This window comes from Chiloscyllium plagiosum, unplaced genomic scaffold (assembly GCF_037043375.1).
Source record: "Chiloscyllium plagiosum isolate Xiang-an unplaced genomic scaffold, Cpla_swu_hap1 HiC_scaffold_11, whole genome shotgun sequence".
Classification (NCBI taxonomy): Eukaryota; Metazoa; Chordata; class Chondrichthyes; order Orectolobiformes; family Hemiscylliidae; genus Chiloscyllium; species Chiloscyllium plagiosum.
This window is the reverse complement of record NW_028270149.1, coordinates 51,013,842-51,030,928: the sequence shown is the minus strand read 5'-3', so window position 1 is coordinate 51,030,928 and position 17,087 is coordinate 51,013,842. Positions and strand designations below refer to the sequence as shown.

Below are 17,087 nucleotides of genomic sequence, written 5' to 3'. Positions count from 1 at the left end.
TGTAACATTCAATTAGATCAATTGGAAGGTGAGATTGCAGGTATTCTGTTGGAATCATTCTTGAAAGGGGTTGGGCAGGGGAGTTGATGAATAAGACATGGTTAGAGCCACTCAGTCCTTAACTATAAAGATCACATGTGGGGCTCTTGTAGTGCAGTGGTCATGTCCCCACCTCTGGCCTGGGTTCAAGTCCCAGATTCTGGATTAGTGGTGCTGGGGGGGGGAAGTCCCACATGAGCCAGAGGTATGTAATAACATCTCTGACCATAAGATATTGGAGCAGAATTAGGGCATTTGACCCATTTGAGTGTGCTCTGCCAATCTTCCCTGGCTGATATGTTTCTCATTCTCCTACCTTCTCCCTGTACTCCTTGATCCCTTTACTAATAAAGAACTTAGCTATCTCTGTCTTAAATATGCCTAATGGTTGCCCACCACAGCCTTCTGTGGGAATAAGTTGCACAGATTCACCACTTTCTAGCTGAAGAAATTCCTCCTCCTCTCAGTTCCTTCCTGAAGAGTTGTTCCTTCACTCTGAGGCTGTGCTCTTGGGTCTTAGTCTCTCTTACCAGTGGAAACATTATTAATTAGAAAAATATGAAGATCAGATGAAGGGCAAAATTGTTGATCTTAACCATTTTCAATTTCCCTAATGGCAAGTTTAGGAATCCATTTTATTTTGTTCTTTTAAGATGGATTGATTGATTCTGACAGAAATAATTGCAGTGTTTTTTTTTAGCATTCCAATCCCTGAGAAATTTCAATGTGTATTTAACATAAAGATAAATAAAGTTGGAGTGGCGGCAATTTCTATTGATTCATTTTTTTTGTTGTTGATGGGATGTGAGTGTCCCTGGCTGGGCCAGGCATTTTCATAATTGCAAGTCAGAATGTGGTGATGAGCAGACTTTTTGAATTTCTGCTGTCCTTGAAATGCAGGAACCTATAGTGCTGTTGGAAAGGTGGCTCCATGATTTAGACCCAGACAGTGAAGGAAGAATGATATAATTGCAAGTCAGGCTGCCATGTAGCTTAGAGTAGAGCTTAAGCTGATGGTGTTCCCAAGCATTTGTCTCTCTTGATGTTTTAGTTGGTAGAGGTCGCAGGTTTGGAAAGTCCTGTCAAAGGAGCAGTGGTGAATTACTTCAGTGTGAATTGACAGACACTGCTGTCATTGCGTTGATGAAGGGAGTAAATGTTGAAGGTGGTGCATCAGGGGCAACCAAGCAAGTTGCTTTGGCTTGGATAATATTGAGCTTCTGCAGTGATTTTGGAACTGCACTCCTCCAGGTATGTGGAGAATATTCCATCACACTCCCGATTTGAGTCTTATTGATGGTGGACAGGCTTCTGGGGATTGAGGAGAGGAGTTACTCAACTCTGATATGCTCTGGTGGCTGCTTTTTCATAAAGATTGGTCCAATTTCAGGTCAGTGGTAATCCCAGGATATTGATAATGGGGGACTTCAGCGACAGCAATGCTATTGAATGTGAAGGGGGTGATAGTTGGATTCTGTCTTGATGGAGATTGATCATTGCATCATACTTGTGTACAGTGAATATATATCCTCAGTAAAGGCCTCACTTCATCTCCCTATGCTCCCGGATCAACGGATTCAACACACGTTGCAAAACTGAACTTTTCTTCCACTGCCTCTGTCTCCATGCTTACTTTTTCCATCAGGACTCTCACTCACCCTCTGAAGACCTCTTCTTCTGCCTCCAACACATTCCATCCACCTGGACACCCCATGCTGGTCTGTTACCTGCCCTCGATCTCTACATCTCCAACTGTCAGCGTGACATTGACCACCTCAACCTGTCCAATCTCTCACCCTCACAACCCGCAGCCCTCCACTCCCTCTGCTCCAACCCCAACCTTGCCATCAAACCAGCAGACAAGGTGGGGGTGCAGTGGTAGCTTGGCACACCAACCTCTATTCTGCTGAACCCAGGCGCCAAATCGTGGACACCTTCTCCTACTGCCCCCTCGACCATGAGCTCCCCTCCCATCACCAAACCATCATCTCCCAGACCATCCACAACTTCATCACCTCGGGATCTCCCACCAACAGCCTCTAACCTCATAGTTCAGGAATCGCACGCTGCCTGGTTCTACCTCCTACCCAAAATTACAAACCTGATTGCCCCGGTCGACCCATTGTCAGTCTGCTCCTGCCCCACCGAACTTATCTCTGCATACCTTGACACCGTCCTGTGCCCCTTGATCCAGGATCTTCTCACATACTTTCGGGACACCACCACACCCTTCTCCCCCTCCTTGCATTTCATTTCCCCAGCTCCCAATGCCTCATCTTCACCATGGACATCCAGTCCCTGTACACATCCATCTGCCATGACGAAAGCCTCAAGCCCTCCCTTTCTTCCTTTTCCGTCAACCCAACCAGTACCCTTCCACTGACACACTCATTCAATTGGCTGAACTGTCCTCACCTTCAATAGTTTCTCCTTCGAATCCTTCCACTTCATCCGGACCAAAGGGGTAGCCGTAGATACCTGCATGGGCCCCAGCTATGCCTGCCTGTTGGTCAGGTATGTGGAATAGTCCACCTTCTGCAGCTACACCGGGACCATCCCCCACCTTTTTCTCTGTTACATCAATGACTGTATCGGCGTCACCTCATGCTCCCATGAGGAGGTTGAACAATTCATCAACTTCACTGACTCCTTCCACCCTGACCTCAAGTTCACCTGGGCCATCTTGGACACCTCCCTCCCCTTTCTGGACCTCTCCATCTCCATTTCTGGTGACCGACTCAAAACGGCTATCTACTTCAAACCCACCGAAACCCACAGTTACCCAGACTACACCTCCTCCTACCCTGCCTCCAGTAAAACTGCTATCCCTTATTCCCAATTCCTCCGCCTCCATTGCATCTGCATTCCTTTCGCAACTCCCTTGTTAGGTCCACACACCCCACCAACCCACTCTGCCCTCCCAGCAACTTCCCCTGCGCAAGAATTGCAAAACCTGTGCCCACACCTCTCCCCTCATCTCTGTCCAAGGCCTCAAAGGATCCTTCCACATCCATCAGAGATTTACCTGTACTTCACACACATTATCTACTGTGTCCATTGCTCTCAAAGTGGTCTCCTCTACACTGGGCAGACAGGACGCCAACTTGAGGAACATTTCAGAGAACATCTCTGGGACATCCAAACTAAACAACCCCACCGTCCTGTGGCTGAACATTTCAAATCCCCCTCCCACTCCACCAAGGGCATGCAGGACCTGGGCCTCCTTACCTCCAAACTCTAGCCACCCAACACCTGGAGGAAGAACTCCTTATCTTCCACCTTTGCATTCCCAGCTACCTTCCCCCAGCAGCTCTCTTCCACTCTTTCCCCCCCCCCCCCCCCACTTATCTCTCAGCCCCCTTGGTCCACCACCTCATTCCTGATGAACAGCCAATGCTCGAAACGTTGACTCCCTTGCTCCTTGAATGCTGTCTGACCTGGTGTGCTTTTTCCAGAGCCACTCTTTTCGACTCTGACTCTTTAGCATCTGCAGTCCACACTTTCTCTCAGTTTCTGATCATCACCCAGGTTGCTGTGCAGTAGTTGGGAGGCTGCAAGACCACAGGTGACCACTGGGGGGTGCTCTAAGTAACATTGTTCTCAAAAAAAGTGAAAACTCTGGAAATGGCTAAGATGTGCATTGAACATGATTTTAGAATGATCAAAGGCTGTTTTTATACTGTTCTTTTAACTCTTATTTCATGAGATTTACATTTATTCCTAGATTGCTAGTAAAACTGCATTTGTGGATTTGTTGACAGGCTACAAGAATTGGATGCAATCTGTTCCTGTGCTGTACTGTTCTATCTGTTCTAATGCAAATGTTTGGATACAGAAAATAACAAATGCTGGAGATCACAACAGGTCAGACAGCTTCCATGTTTCGAGTCTAGATGATTCTTCATCACAGCTGTGATGAAGAGTGTTCTGGACTCAATGTTAGCTTGCCCGCTCTCCACGGATGCTGCCTGACCTGTTGTGATCTCCAGCATTTGTTGTTTTCAGTACAGAATTCAGCATCTACAATAATTTGTTCCTACATGCTGGGATACAGAATCTAACTAAGAACAAGATAAAATCAATTTCACATGTTTTCAAAGGATACCTAGTGCAAGTGGAAAGTTTGAAGCTTTCTGTAAAACTAAGTGGAAATGGTGCCCCTTGTCACTTTCACGCCCTGCTTGATGGACTAGGATCAAATGAATACTATGCAAAATCTATCCCAATTATATTGCAAGATTTGCACATTTGAAGTGATTTTGCCAGAACTGTAAGCTTTTCCACTCTGGCCTTCCATTGATTTTAAGGGAAGGTTCTTTTCAAACCAAAGAACTTGAAGTTGCAGCCAGAATAAAACATTAAATTCGACAACAAGCAAGTTGTGCTGTTGACAGCAATTTTTGACCAGGGCCAGAAGGAAATGGAAATATTAATAATCATACCAGCAATTTCCTTTGTAATTCATAATGCTTTGTTTCCAAATGGAGGGAAGAAAATGCCTCATGGGATGATATTCCCTGCCTCCACCCATGTGTATGCCACCTCTTTATTTGTATTATAAAACTTCTTATTGAGGCAAGGCTATTGCTCGAGGCACACAGAAATAAAGAATATGCTGTTTTCCCTCTGTCTATTGCCTAAAGAGAGACAATTTGTTTTCAAAGGCTGTCTTCCCCTGCATTACACTTAGTTGTACCCCAACCCCTCCAAGTTGGGACACTTATGTCCATTTGAAACCGAAAATGCACAAATCTGCTGTTAAGGATCAACAATCATCTTGTACCAATCTACCTGGTTTGTCAGTTGCCTGATCCAGTGTGATACTTCAATAGATACATGAGGCCTTGGTTCTTGACATTCAATATGTCAGCATTTAATGGAGAATGAAATCCACCTCCTGTAACTCTATAACTGATCGTAGGAAAATAAAAGTTCATTATGCAGAAAGAAGCTGTGCTGGGGTTGTTGTTCACCAAAGTGCCAGACGTGGCTCAGTGCTAGCTATGGGTTCAAGTTCCACCACAGAATTTAAGTCCATAATCCAGGCTGATACTTCAGGGCAGTGTTCAGGAGCACTACACTGTTTGCATCTGAAACATTGCAATATAATGTTAATCTGCAGTTCTATGTGGCCTGTTATGACACTGTGTGCAGAAGAGTCAATATTTATTTCACAACCAATATCATTAAAAGATTATGTAATCATTGAACTCACAGCCTTTGTGGAAGCTTGCTGTTCTCAAATTAGCTGCATGTTTTCTACAATAAACCTGTAACTAAGCTTCAAAAGCAGCTCACTTGTTAAGAAACATTTTAGGATGCTGTGAAGTCATGAAAGTACTTTTGGGATTCTTCAAGAATAAAATGGGGATGTTACAGTAAAATGGAATACTTTCACAAGAGAATGTGTTTTTACTTTTCTTATTCAAATTTCTGGTCCCGCTTTTCACTCCAAAACCTTTCCCTAATAATGACTGTGATCTCTGAATTATTATTTTCTGCAATTTTTAATTCTGAATTGTTAAAATACATTAATTCTTAATGTTCTTTTTATTTGTTTTATACTTCCTAATCTAGGAAGTGACCGCAACTTATCCTGAACTCCACGAGCTGATGGAATCCATTCAACTGCATAACCTCAAAGAAGATGATATAATTTTAATCAAAGGGATACAACAGCATTCTGAGGGATCAATGGATGGTTTGCAGGTAAACCATAAAGCTAGCAAAACAAACTCATCAGAAGACCTCCCACCTTGCATGTATTTTTAGGATTCTTAAGCTTCTTGAAATATCTTAACTAGGAAAAGGAGCAACTTTCCAAATTGTAAGTGCTTTTAATATGAGTTCATACTAAAGTTAAGGTGCACTTTAATAATGCTGATTCAAGGTGGCAACTGAGACTCTCCAAATCTCAATTTCAAAGTGACTGACACAGAAATGTTTTAATTCTATCACACCATTAAGGAATTGAAGACAGTCAAGAGAAGATTGAAGGGTTTGAACTAGCTCCATCCAGCAATCTTTACACATTTTCAATCCTTTAAAACTAAGCAAGCGCTGTTTGGCATTCAGGTGTCGGAGTCAATTAACCCCTTGACCCCAAGATGCTTACTGATGACAGTGGTTATAATTTATCTAACATAAATGACACTTGATCTAGGCAATGTTGGAACTATCAAAGCACTGCAGCATTACCATTACTCTCTGATAGGAGTGTGATCTCTATATAACAGCAGTGAATGACCATGTCCAGACACTTTAATGCCAATCAATGTGAGACATACATGGTGGTCCCTCCACCTCCCCATCTTCTTTCAAATGGCTGTCTGCATGATGGTTCAAAACATCTTCTGGCCAGATACCTGCACACTTTTTATTTAGGAAATCAATTCTCATGTTTTCTTTGTGTAAATCATACGGGGACAAGTTACCTCAATTATTATCCAGTATTGTTTGAATGTTCCAAATAAAATAATAACAATAGACACAACATTTAATAATTGTAGGGTCAAGTGATAAAGTACAAAAAAGGCTTACATTTCTAAGTTTATTCATAATCAATGCAGTACTTATGAAATGTAATCTTTGTTGTAGCGTAAGTTAAATGTAGAGCAAATCTTTTTGGATTCTCCTTGTACAATGGGGCTTTATAAAGACATTGGAAGATCCTGTGTGATACTTGTCCCTACTTCATCTAACTCTATGGCCTTTCAGAGTGTCTGCAAATAAGATGGGAGAGGATAGACAAAAACGGAGACTGGAACAGTAATAGTGGCATTCTAAAAATCATTTCACCTTTAACCTATGTTAAGAGAATTCTTTGAAGAAAAGACAAAATCGATAATGAAGATACAATATTGTGTTTTATGTTGATTACCTTATTACCTTTATCCATAAAATGCCACTTATACAAACCTGTTAAAGTTGATAATATGGGGAATTAAGCAGGATAATTAAATAGAGGGACCTTGGTGTTGCAGCTACAGCATGATTAAAGACGGTCATAAATTGAGATATTTGCGGTGAACAGTTTCTTTGTTATTAATGCAAATTGGAAATCCTCCATTCTATTTTTTTAATCCAACATGGGATGAGGGCAATGCCAGCACGGCTGGCATTTGTTACCCACCCCTGACTGCCCTTAAACCTACTGACTTGCTAGACTTCAGAGGGCCATTAAGAGTCACCCACATCACTGTGGATTTGGAGTCAAATGTAGACTATACCATGTAAATCCAGTAGATTATCTTACCAAAAGTGTGCTAATGAGCAAGATGGGGTTTTGCTATGATCACCTATAGTTTCATACTCAAAACTCCTGAGGCTGGTGCTTAATTCCAGACTTATTAACACAATTCAAATCCACTGGCTTCTGTAGCCATAGACCGATAGCCCAGACCGATAGATTACTAGTCAAGTGACATTACCATTTCACCACCACATCCCCAAAATTATTATTCTGTTGAAAAATGGAAGAGAAAATAGGACACTGTAGAAATTAGGATGCAAATTTAAATGGAGCTTATCTTGCACCTCTGGCAAAGAGCAATATGACACTCACTAAATACGTATCATTTACAGTGTATATCATGATTACAGCATGGAAAATCAGAAAAGTAGAGTGAGATTAACAACATTTACATACGTTGCTTCATAATTTCTTAGAACTTTTGCACCATTCTGCTATTACTCGTTGCTGAAAATAGCTAGAAGATAATTTTCATACTCTCGACCCTGTTAAATCACCAACAATTGTGAAAATGCTGCACTGAAGCCAATCTTCATGCTGTTGTCGCTGCTTAGAATTATTATTTTATTATCCACTCCTTTGTCTGTCCAACCGCCAACACTTTCCCAGCTACTATCAGTTCTGAGTTCTGGACCTAAAATGTTAACTCCTGATTTCTCTTCACAGATCCTGTTGAGCTTCTCCAGCAACTTTTGTTCTTGTCACTGATTTACAGCATCTGCAGTTTTTTTGGTTTTGATCATTGTCAACATTGTTGATGTTTGCTGAAGGAAATTCCTTCATTCCTTCACTCCAACATTTCTTCTCATCAATAACATGTATATAAATTTCTAATTCGATGAAATGTGCAAGCTGCATTTCCAAATTGGATCCTGTTCAATTATTTCATTTAAATGTGAAAAATAAACCGGTTAAACTGGTTTAGCAAGGTAAGCTTTTGTCCTTAAATAGATTAAGAAAATCATATAGCTGAGAAGGAGTATCAGAACTTCATACTGCATAGTTCATTTATCGTCACTTGTTCTCAAAAGTCAGATTAGTTCATTAAATGACTACAGTTAATTCTGGAAAACTCCTCAAAACTTCAGCTGCTGAATAGCAAAAGAACCATTGGTGACATGAAGAGACATATTTTGCTGCAGTGAATGGATAGGATCTGGAAAACAGTACCTGCGAGTGTAGTGTGGGACAAATTCAATTGTGTTCAAAGGGGAATTAATCATCAAAACATAGTCACCAACAAGTAGAGTCATACAGCACAGAAACAGGCCCTTCGACATAACTCGTCCATGTGGGCCAGGTATCCTAAATTGAACTAGTCCGACTTGCCTGCATTTGGTCCGTTTCCCTCTAAACCTTTCCTATTCATGTACCTCTTCAAGAAATGCAAACAAAACCACATTGCATCTGTGCTATCTCTCTGCAAGAAGCAATGGGCAAAATAGCCGCCTCCTGTTTTGTACTATTTAATGATTCTATTCTATGAACATAAGGGAGGAAGGTACAGCATTGGGGAAATTAATTTTTAGGCTAAGTCCCTTCAACCCATCATGTTAACAAATCCTTATTTGAAAAGTATGAAATTCAAATCTGTGATAAGATTTTGAATATTTCAGTATAACAACGTTGTTTTATTGGGTGAATTTAACTAACTGCCCCAATATTGACTGGGATTTTCTTAGTGCCGGGGGCTTAGGGCAGAATTCATTAGGTACCTGCAGGAACTATTGTAGGGACCATAGTAGACCTTATCGTGCAGAATGAGCCTGACCAGGTGATTGAAGCATTTTGGGAGCAGTGATCATAATTCTGTAAGCTTTAAGATAGCTGTGCGTAAGGATAAGACTGGTCCTTGGATGAAAGTGTTAAATGGGGGACAGCTAACTACAACAGTATCGGGCAGGAACTGGAGAAATTAGATTAGGGACAGCTCTTTGTGGGAGAATCCACATCTGACATGTGGGAGTATTTTAAAGGCCAATTCATTAGAGTTCAGGACCAGCACGATCCTGTGAGAATGAAAGGTAATGATGGCAAGATTCAGGAACCCTGGATGATAAGAGATATTGAAACTTTAGACAAAAAGAGAAAGGAAGCACATGTAAACTGAAATCAGGCAAGAACCTTGAGGAATATAAAGAAAGCAGGAAACTAGGAATCAAGAGAGCTGAAAGGGTCATGAATTGTCTTTGGCACGTATGATTAATGAGAATCCCAAGGTATTTTTTACATATATTAGGTGCAAGAGGGTAGCTAGGGAAAGAATAGGTCGACTCTACAACAAAAGAAGGAATTTATGCATGGAGCTACAAAATGTGGGCCAAGTCTTTAATGAGTACTTTACATTGGTATTTATCAAGCAGATGGACATGGATGATGGTAAGATTAGGGAGAGTTACATTGATGTTATAAGGCATGTTGATGTTAAGAAGGTGGAGGTGTTGGCTGTTTGAAAAACATTAGGGTAGATAAGTCCCAGACCCTAATCCCTATCCTAAGTTACTGAGGGAGGTAAGGGAAGAGATTGCTGAGGTCTTGACAAAGATCTTTGTATCCTTTTTAGCCACAGGTGAGATCCCAGAGACTGGAGAATGGTTAATGTTTTTCTTTTGTTTTAGAAAGGCAACTTAGCCAATCCAGGAAACTATAGGCCAGTGAGCTTTAAATCAGTGGTCAGAAAATTATTGGAGAAAATTCTTAGGGATGAGATTTACTTGCATTTGGGAGAGAATGGATTGGGTAGTCAGCAGAGTTTTACGTCTCACAATTTGAATTTTATTTGAGGAAGTAACAAAGATGATTGATAAGGATAGGGTAGTGGATGTTGTCTATGTGGATTTTACAAGACTTGACAGGGTTCCACATGATAGGCTGGTCCAGAAAATTAAGTTGTATGGGATCCACAGTGAATTGGTAAGTTGATAGAGAATTGGCTTGGTCATTAAGGTATGCATGGCCTAGTGGTATTATTGCTAGACTATTAGTCTAGAGACATAGGTATTGTTCTGGGGACCTAGTTTCAAATCCCACCATGGCAGATAGTGAAGCTTGAATTCAATAAGAAAATCTGGAATTAAGAGTCCAGTGATGAATATGAAACCATTGTCAATTGTCGGGAAAAGCCCATCGGGTTCCCTATGCCCTTTGGGCAAGGAAACTGCCATCCTCACCTGGTCAGGCCTTTGCGTGACTCCAGGCCCACAGTGATCTGATTCTTAATTTCCCTCTGCTCAAAAAATGCTGGCCTTGCCAGTGATACCCATATCCTGTGAATGAGTTAATTAAAAAGAAGGCAGTTATAGAGGGATATTTTCCTAACTGAAGGTTTGCGACCAATGGTGTTCAGCAAAGATACGTGTTGGGATCTCTTTTGTTTGTAATGTATACAAATGATTTGAATGAAAATGTAGATGATCTAATTAGTAAGTTCGCAGTGACATTAAAATTTGTCAAAGGATACAACGGGATATAGATCAGCTGGTAACTTGGGCAGAGAAATGGCAGATGAAGTTTAATCCAGGTAAATGTTTGCACTTTGGGAGGTCAAATGCAAGATTAAAGTATACAGTATATGATAGCACTGTTAAGAGCATTGATATACAAGTCCATAACTCCCTGAAAGTGGCAACACAAATGAATAAGTTGGTAAAGAAGGCACACGGCATGCGTGCCTTCATTGATCAAGACATTGAGTATAAAAATTGGCAAGTCATATTGCAGCTGCATTAAGCTTTAGTTGGGCACATTTGGTGTTTGTGTGCAGTTCTGGTCACACACTGTAGGAGAGATGTGGAAGCTGTGGAGAGAGTGCAAAATAGGTTTACCAGGATGTTGCTCGGCTTGGAGTGCGTTAGGAGAGTTTGGACAAACTTTGATTGTATTCGTTAGAGTATCGGAGGCTGAGGGGTGACCTGAAAGAAGTAGATAAAATTATGAGACACAGACAGGGTGAATAGTCAGTCTTTTTCCCACGGTGGAAATGTCAAATTTAGGGGCCATAGGTTTAAGGTGAGAGGGAAAGTTGGAAGGGCCGAGTTGGACTGAAGGTTCTGTTTCCATGCTGTACATCTCTGACTCTATGAAATTTGCAAAGCAGTTGTTTACACAGAAGGTGGTAGGTGATTGGAATGTGCTGCTAGGGAAAGTGGTAGAAGCAGCAATGACAGTGACATTTAAGAGGCAGTTAGACAGATACATGAACAGGCAGGTCATAGTGGGATACAGACCATGTGGAAGCAAATGTTGAGAGTAGTCATGGTCAGTGTAGACATGGTGAGCTGAAGGACCTGTTCCTGTGCCATACTGTTCAATGTTTTCTGTGTTCTAGTTCACTGTAAAATCATGTTCAGAATGTGCAACAGAGGGAAACAAAGATAAAATTGAGAGAGAAATAAAAAGTTATACTTGTATTTTCATTGTGGATTTTTTGTAAAAGTTAATAATTACCATTTGAAGTAATTGTATTCTAAAATGTAAAAAGGTAGTTTTCAGTGTGGGAGAGGTTGCTTGACAATATTTGAGAGTTATAGTGTTTAAACAATTACTTATTCCCAAATGCACAGTCCTAATATTTTCTGACATGCTTTCTGCCTAATTTGTCCAGCCATAATACAATTTCCCACTTTACATGGACTTTAATGGCAAGATACTAGTGTATTTTGTGACTAAGAAGGATGTATCAGGCAACAATTTCAACATTTACCGGCAGATATGGACTTTGGATGTCATTGTCTGATTTAATCCATAATAACAGAGCACTGCTGGTCTCACTGTTATTCTTAGCTTAAGATGAAGAGCGATAATGTTCATATGAAAGAAACTTAGGCTGGGAATTTCTTTGGAGCTGCTCCTGTTGTGTGGCTCTTACTTCTCTGGAAGTAGTGTATAAAGGTAAATCAGGTTTCCTCATATTTCTGGTAAAACTCTGGCAGCAGATGAAGGACAACAGTATCTATAAAGTTGCTGCTGCAAATATAAATGAAAGTTAACTAATAATTTATATAAAATGGATTGATTCTGCTTTTGCTGACTAAACTGATTGATGCTTTATGTTTTGAATAACAGAATTCAACAGAAGGAGTAATGTGCCTGTCGCCTTCACCCAGCTACAACAGTAGTTCTGTATTTTGCAGCCTCCGAAAATATGCATTGGGATTCCAGCATGCAATCCATGCAATTACCGGAAATTTTACTGATACCATCAGTCAGAGTACAGAGCATATTTCCACTAATGAGACTTGTTTTCCTGATGCCGATACTCAGAGAATAGAAGTGCCTGCTGTTGATGGTAATATGTGCCCTCGTCATAATTCTTTTCCTGAGGTTGATAATCCACACCTGCCCAGTATTCATCTTCCAATATCAGAGCAGTTGTGTTATCAGATGCCAGTTTCTCAAAGGCCTTCTAGTCCTGTACATTCTTCAGTATCTAGTCTTTCAGAGGATATCCAGTTGCCAAATACAATAACAGACATAGTTATGGAATATCCTTCTGATGTTCCATGGGCCAATAAATCTCAGTTCTTAGACCTTCTTTCCAATTTTGCAGAGGCTATGTCAACTGAAGTACTCAGCACAGTTATTGAGGATAGTCCTGATGGAAACAGATCTACAGTGGAGCAGCCAGAGGCTTGGACACCGACAGAAGGCCAATTTTCATCAGATGTATTTTCACATGATAATATCCAGCATGCCCACTTGTATGATACTTTTGCAGGTATTGATGAATTTCCCAAATCATCTCAAGATGGTTTAAGTACAAGTAGAGAAAAAGGATCTGAGGAAAGCCTTGACCTAGATTCTCTACATTATGGTCTGGCCCATCTGGCAAGCAGGGAGACTTCCAATGTTATTCAGAAGTCCCTTCAGGAAGTTGCGCATCAAACGGAAGAGAGCTTTGCTGACCACATTTCAAAATCAATAAAAGCAGATTCCTCAGAAGAAGCAAATGTTGCAGTACATCCTGTTGTGGAAAATTATGCATTGAGATTGACCCATGATGTAATTTCTGACAGCACCAGAGAAGCAAGCTTAGAAAGGGTGACGACACAAAATAAACTACAGCAAGTTGAAGGAGGAAGTGTGAACGCGCACCCTGCTTCTATTGAATCACATAACAATAACAAGCTTTCAGATATGTCACAATCTGACATTCTTACACATGAAATTAACCATCTTACAAGCAAGGAAGTCAGTTCATTGTGTACTGGAGTAAGACCATTGGTACAAGGTGAACAAGTTGAAACTTTAACCCAAGTATTGCAACAATATTTGGATGGCTGTTCTCCAGACAGAGAAAGGCATTTATCAATGACAGACAAAGAAAGAGCTGTTGATCATGATTATGAGAAACAAATGTTTGATAAACTTGGACTCACCAAGAAGGGTTCACTGGATTATCCCGATGCACCTCCACCTACACCACTGAGGCCACAACTGAGCAGCAGTCAAAGGAGCTTCACTAGAAAGCTCAAGGGAGGTTTGGCAAAAGAATTCCTTCCTTCACCACCTCCACCAACCCCAAAGGAAAACGTCAATTTTTGTTTGTCTGAAGAGGATCGAGAAACTGAGGAAAAGACAGAATTTATGAGAAAGTTAATCCGATCCTTGTCTCAAGAGTTCAATGGAAAAGACACCACTGGAATTTCTGAGGAACCTGAAGAGGAGAGTTTGGAACTGATGTCTCTGGCTCCAAAAAATGAACCAACACAGAATTCCCGCAGTGATGGAGAAACTGTCCAAGACTATTTTAGTCATTTGATGTCAGGTATTGTTTTTTCTTCTGCACAAGTAATTTGCAGTATTATGGGTGAAAGTATTGATCTTAAAGCACCCAAACATCAGCACTGTGATAGTGTCACATGTAGTGATGAATATCAACCAAATATCCAGACATCAGAGGAACCAAACCCACTTTCTCCTGTTCCAGTTATTCCAGAAACAGAAAAGAATCCAAATGAACACATTGAGAATAAACACGGAGACAATTTTCCAGAAAGCATGGAAAGCCTGTTAGGGGACTATGCTGATATGTTAGCACAGAAAATTATCAATGTGGTTATTAACTTTCTGAACCAAATTGATTTACATGACCACGGAGAACAAAACATGGATGGAAAAAGTGAAATGTCATTTGAAGATGGAAAGCAAGATTGTCGGCATTCACATTACATTAAGCAGATAAATTCCATGTCAGAGGAGTGGGTAAAAGGGATAATACAATCTGCCCTACAAGTATTTATGACTCAATATCGATTGCAAAAGGACAGCTATAACAACCCTGAGACTGTGCATTCATCAGAACAATTGCAGAATACAGATTCAGCCAGAAGCATTGACATTAAGGACAATACAGAAGATCACCATATCAAAATGTCAGTGGAAACAATTAAATCTGAAGCAAACAGTGAGAATGAGGGTCTACGCAGTCACCTTGCTTTTACTGAAGAGCAATATCCAGTTACTGAAGGTTTAGGATGTGGAATTGGTATTGGAATCAGACCAAGCCCTGGTGAAGGAACAAATGACAACAATAACAATTACAATCCATACCCATATAAGCAGACACAGACAGATGTGACTACTGAAGAGCTCACTGAAAAGAACCAAAATTGCTTTGCTCAAGCAGAAACAAAAATGAACTTATTTGAACAAAAGGAGAATGATTTTTTAGCCCTTCATTCAGGGGCAATTGTTGAAGATAAAGAAACATCTTCCATCTTAGAATTATCCAAAGTCATATTGAAGGATCCAGACTGCAAACTGGTACATAAAAAATATGTTGAAAACCTAGCAGCTACTATACTTGAGTCCTCCTTGAATGATGCATATAGACGTTCTGGTACTGGAACAGTTAGAGGTGAGATGCCAATGTGTTCTCCAAACACTGAACAGTATAGGAAATCTATTTCTAACAGCCCAGGTGAACAAAGTCCAGAACTCCAACAGAAAATAAGGACAGAAGAATTATTGAAGGAAAGAGAACCAGGTGTTCCCATAATTGAAAACACTAAATCGCAAAGATTAAGTGTAGTTGAATATACAGATGTAACATCGTCAAAACAAGCACAGGAGGATCTGAGTCAGTCCACTGTTATGGCACAGTGCCATGCTGAAGATCAGGAAGGTTGTGAGGAAATGGGGAATGCTACTTCATTTGCTCCAAGGGGAATTGAAATCTCGTTGGTGAACTTTAACTCTAAGTCTGCTGCTGTTGACGCACAGGTACAAGCAATGCTGCAGTGGGCAGCAGCAACTCAGCTTAACATCACCAAGATTCATATAAGGACCTCAAGTGATGAGTTCGTACAGGTAAGTGTCATTCACTAGGAATTAAGATTTCTTTCCCCGTAAGCTCCCAGTTAATATAAATTGGTTATGACACTACCTTGCCTAATTAGCCCACTTTACAACCATGAATAAAACTACAGAGTAATGCAATGTAATTAATTGTATTTGGTGATGTTAAGATAACATTTTTGATTGAAACCATTTTATTTGAAAAAGATTTGGTACAGACAGCACTGCGGGTTGCAATTTGGACAGCCTGTTTGGTGTTTTCCATTGACCACGTGGAAGAACGTCATGTAAATAATTGCCCACTTCCTGTCCCAAGGAATTAATCTAAATCTGATTACAATGCAAATAGATATTCCCCATTACGTTTACCTTCTTACTGGTGGAAATTTCTGAAGATGTCAACAAAATAACATTTGCTTAAAGTTACATCTATCTAATGTTTAACAAGAGATTAAAGATTGTTCATACTTTTAGAAATGTTTCAAAACTTAATGGGAGAACCTCAGTTTAAAATTGAAACTTAACAAGTTGTGGAGAAACTGTGAGGAGGTGTATTTCCCCTGAGTGGTCTGTGATAAATGAATCATGTATTTTGACACTGAACTACACAGATCCAAGAAGGTCCAATCTTTGGACTGTACTGATTTCAACCAAGGTCAACAGCTAAAATTATAATTTGCTTCAATACTACAGAACAGGGGATGAGTTCTGTTTTTGATCAAAATCCAGAGACTTCTATTACAAATATTTACATGGATCAGGCTTAGTTGTGTGTTCCTACTTCAAATAATGTTTTGTCAATCACACTTTTAACTTCACTTTTGAGATATATGTTTTTACTGTGGAACTGTTGGCATGGTTCACTGCTTTCCAAAGGAAGGCTCTGCAATACTCGCACATAACTATGGGGATGTGGTACGGTTTCTGTTTTATTGCAAGCTTCCTACTCATGGCTAATACGTAAGAGGACAAAACCAGGAAGCCTGACCAGACTGGAAATTCTGTCTGGAGAGAATTAAGTCTTTTTCTGATTCCAGATTTAAAATTTACTCAATCTGTCATATAGGAAGCAAAGTAGCTGTCTCCTGAAATACCATTTTGTTTGTTCCAACTTCATTTTTACTTCATGCAACTATCTCTTTTTAGTTGATTTATCTGCAATCTGTTTGCATTTATAAACATAGCTAAATTATAGTTGTGATGGTTAAATTCAAATTATTTTTGAGATATCTAAATATAATAGAGGGATTCTTTGGATATGGTATGTATCCGGTTAGAGGAGTTAGCACAACGCAATGTAAATTAGTTACATATGATTATTTTAACTAAACACAAATAAATATTCTAAAGATATGATGTCATGCCCACAGGGTGATAAGTTTAATGTTGCAAAGCTAATATTTACCAGCTGTGATTTTTAAGTATAAATATTTGCTTAATTCTTATCATTCCAACGTTTCTTTGAGGTTGGGTTATATTTTTTAGCTATTCCTTCTCA

At 40.1% G+C, this 17,087-nt stretch overlaps 1 protein-coding gene across 3 annotated transcripts in view; it reads left to right on the top strand.

The window, feature by feature from the left end:
• LOC122557230 (tumor necrosis factor ligand superfamily member 10) overlaps positions 1-17,087 on the top strand; it is a 100,867-nt gene that overhangs the window by 30,321 nt on the left and 53,459 nt on the right. For all 3 annotated transcript variants that reach the window (XM_087992050.1, XM_043704684.2, XM_087992049.1), the window contains 2 exons: positions 5,617-5,748; positions 12,356-15,601. In XM_087992050.1, the coding sequence (XP_087848176.1) occupies positions 5,617-5,748; positions 12,356-15,601 (3,378 nt within the window). The remainder of the gene's footprint in view (positions 1-5,616; positions 5,749-12,355; positions 15,602-17,087) is intronic.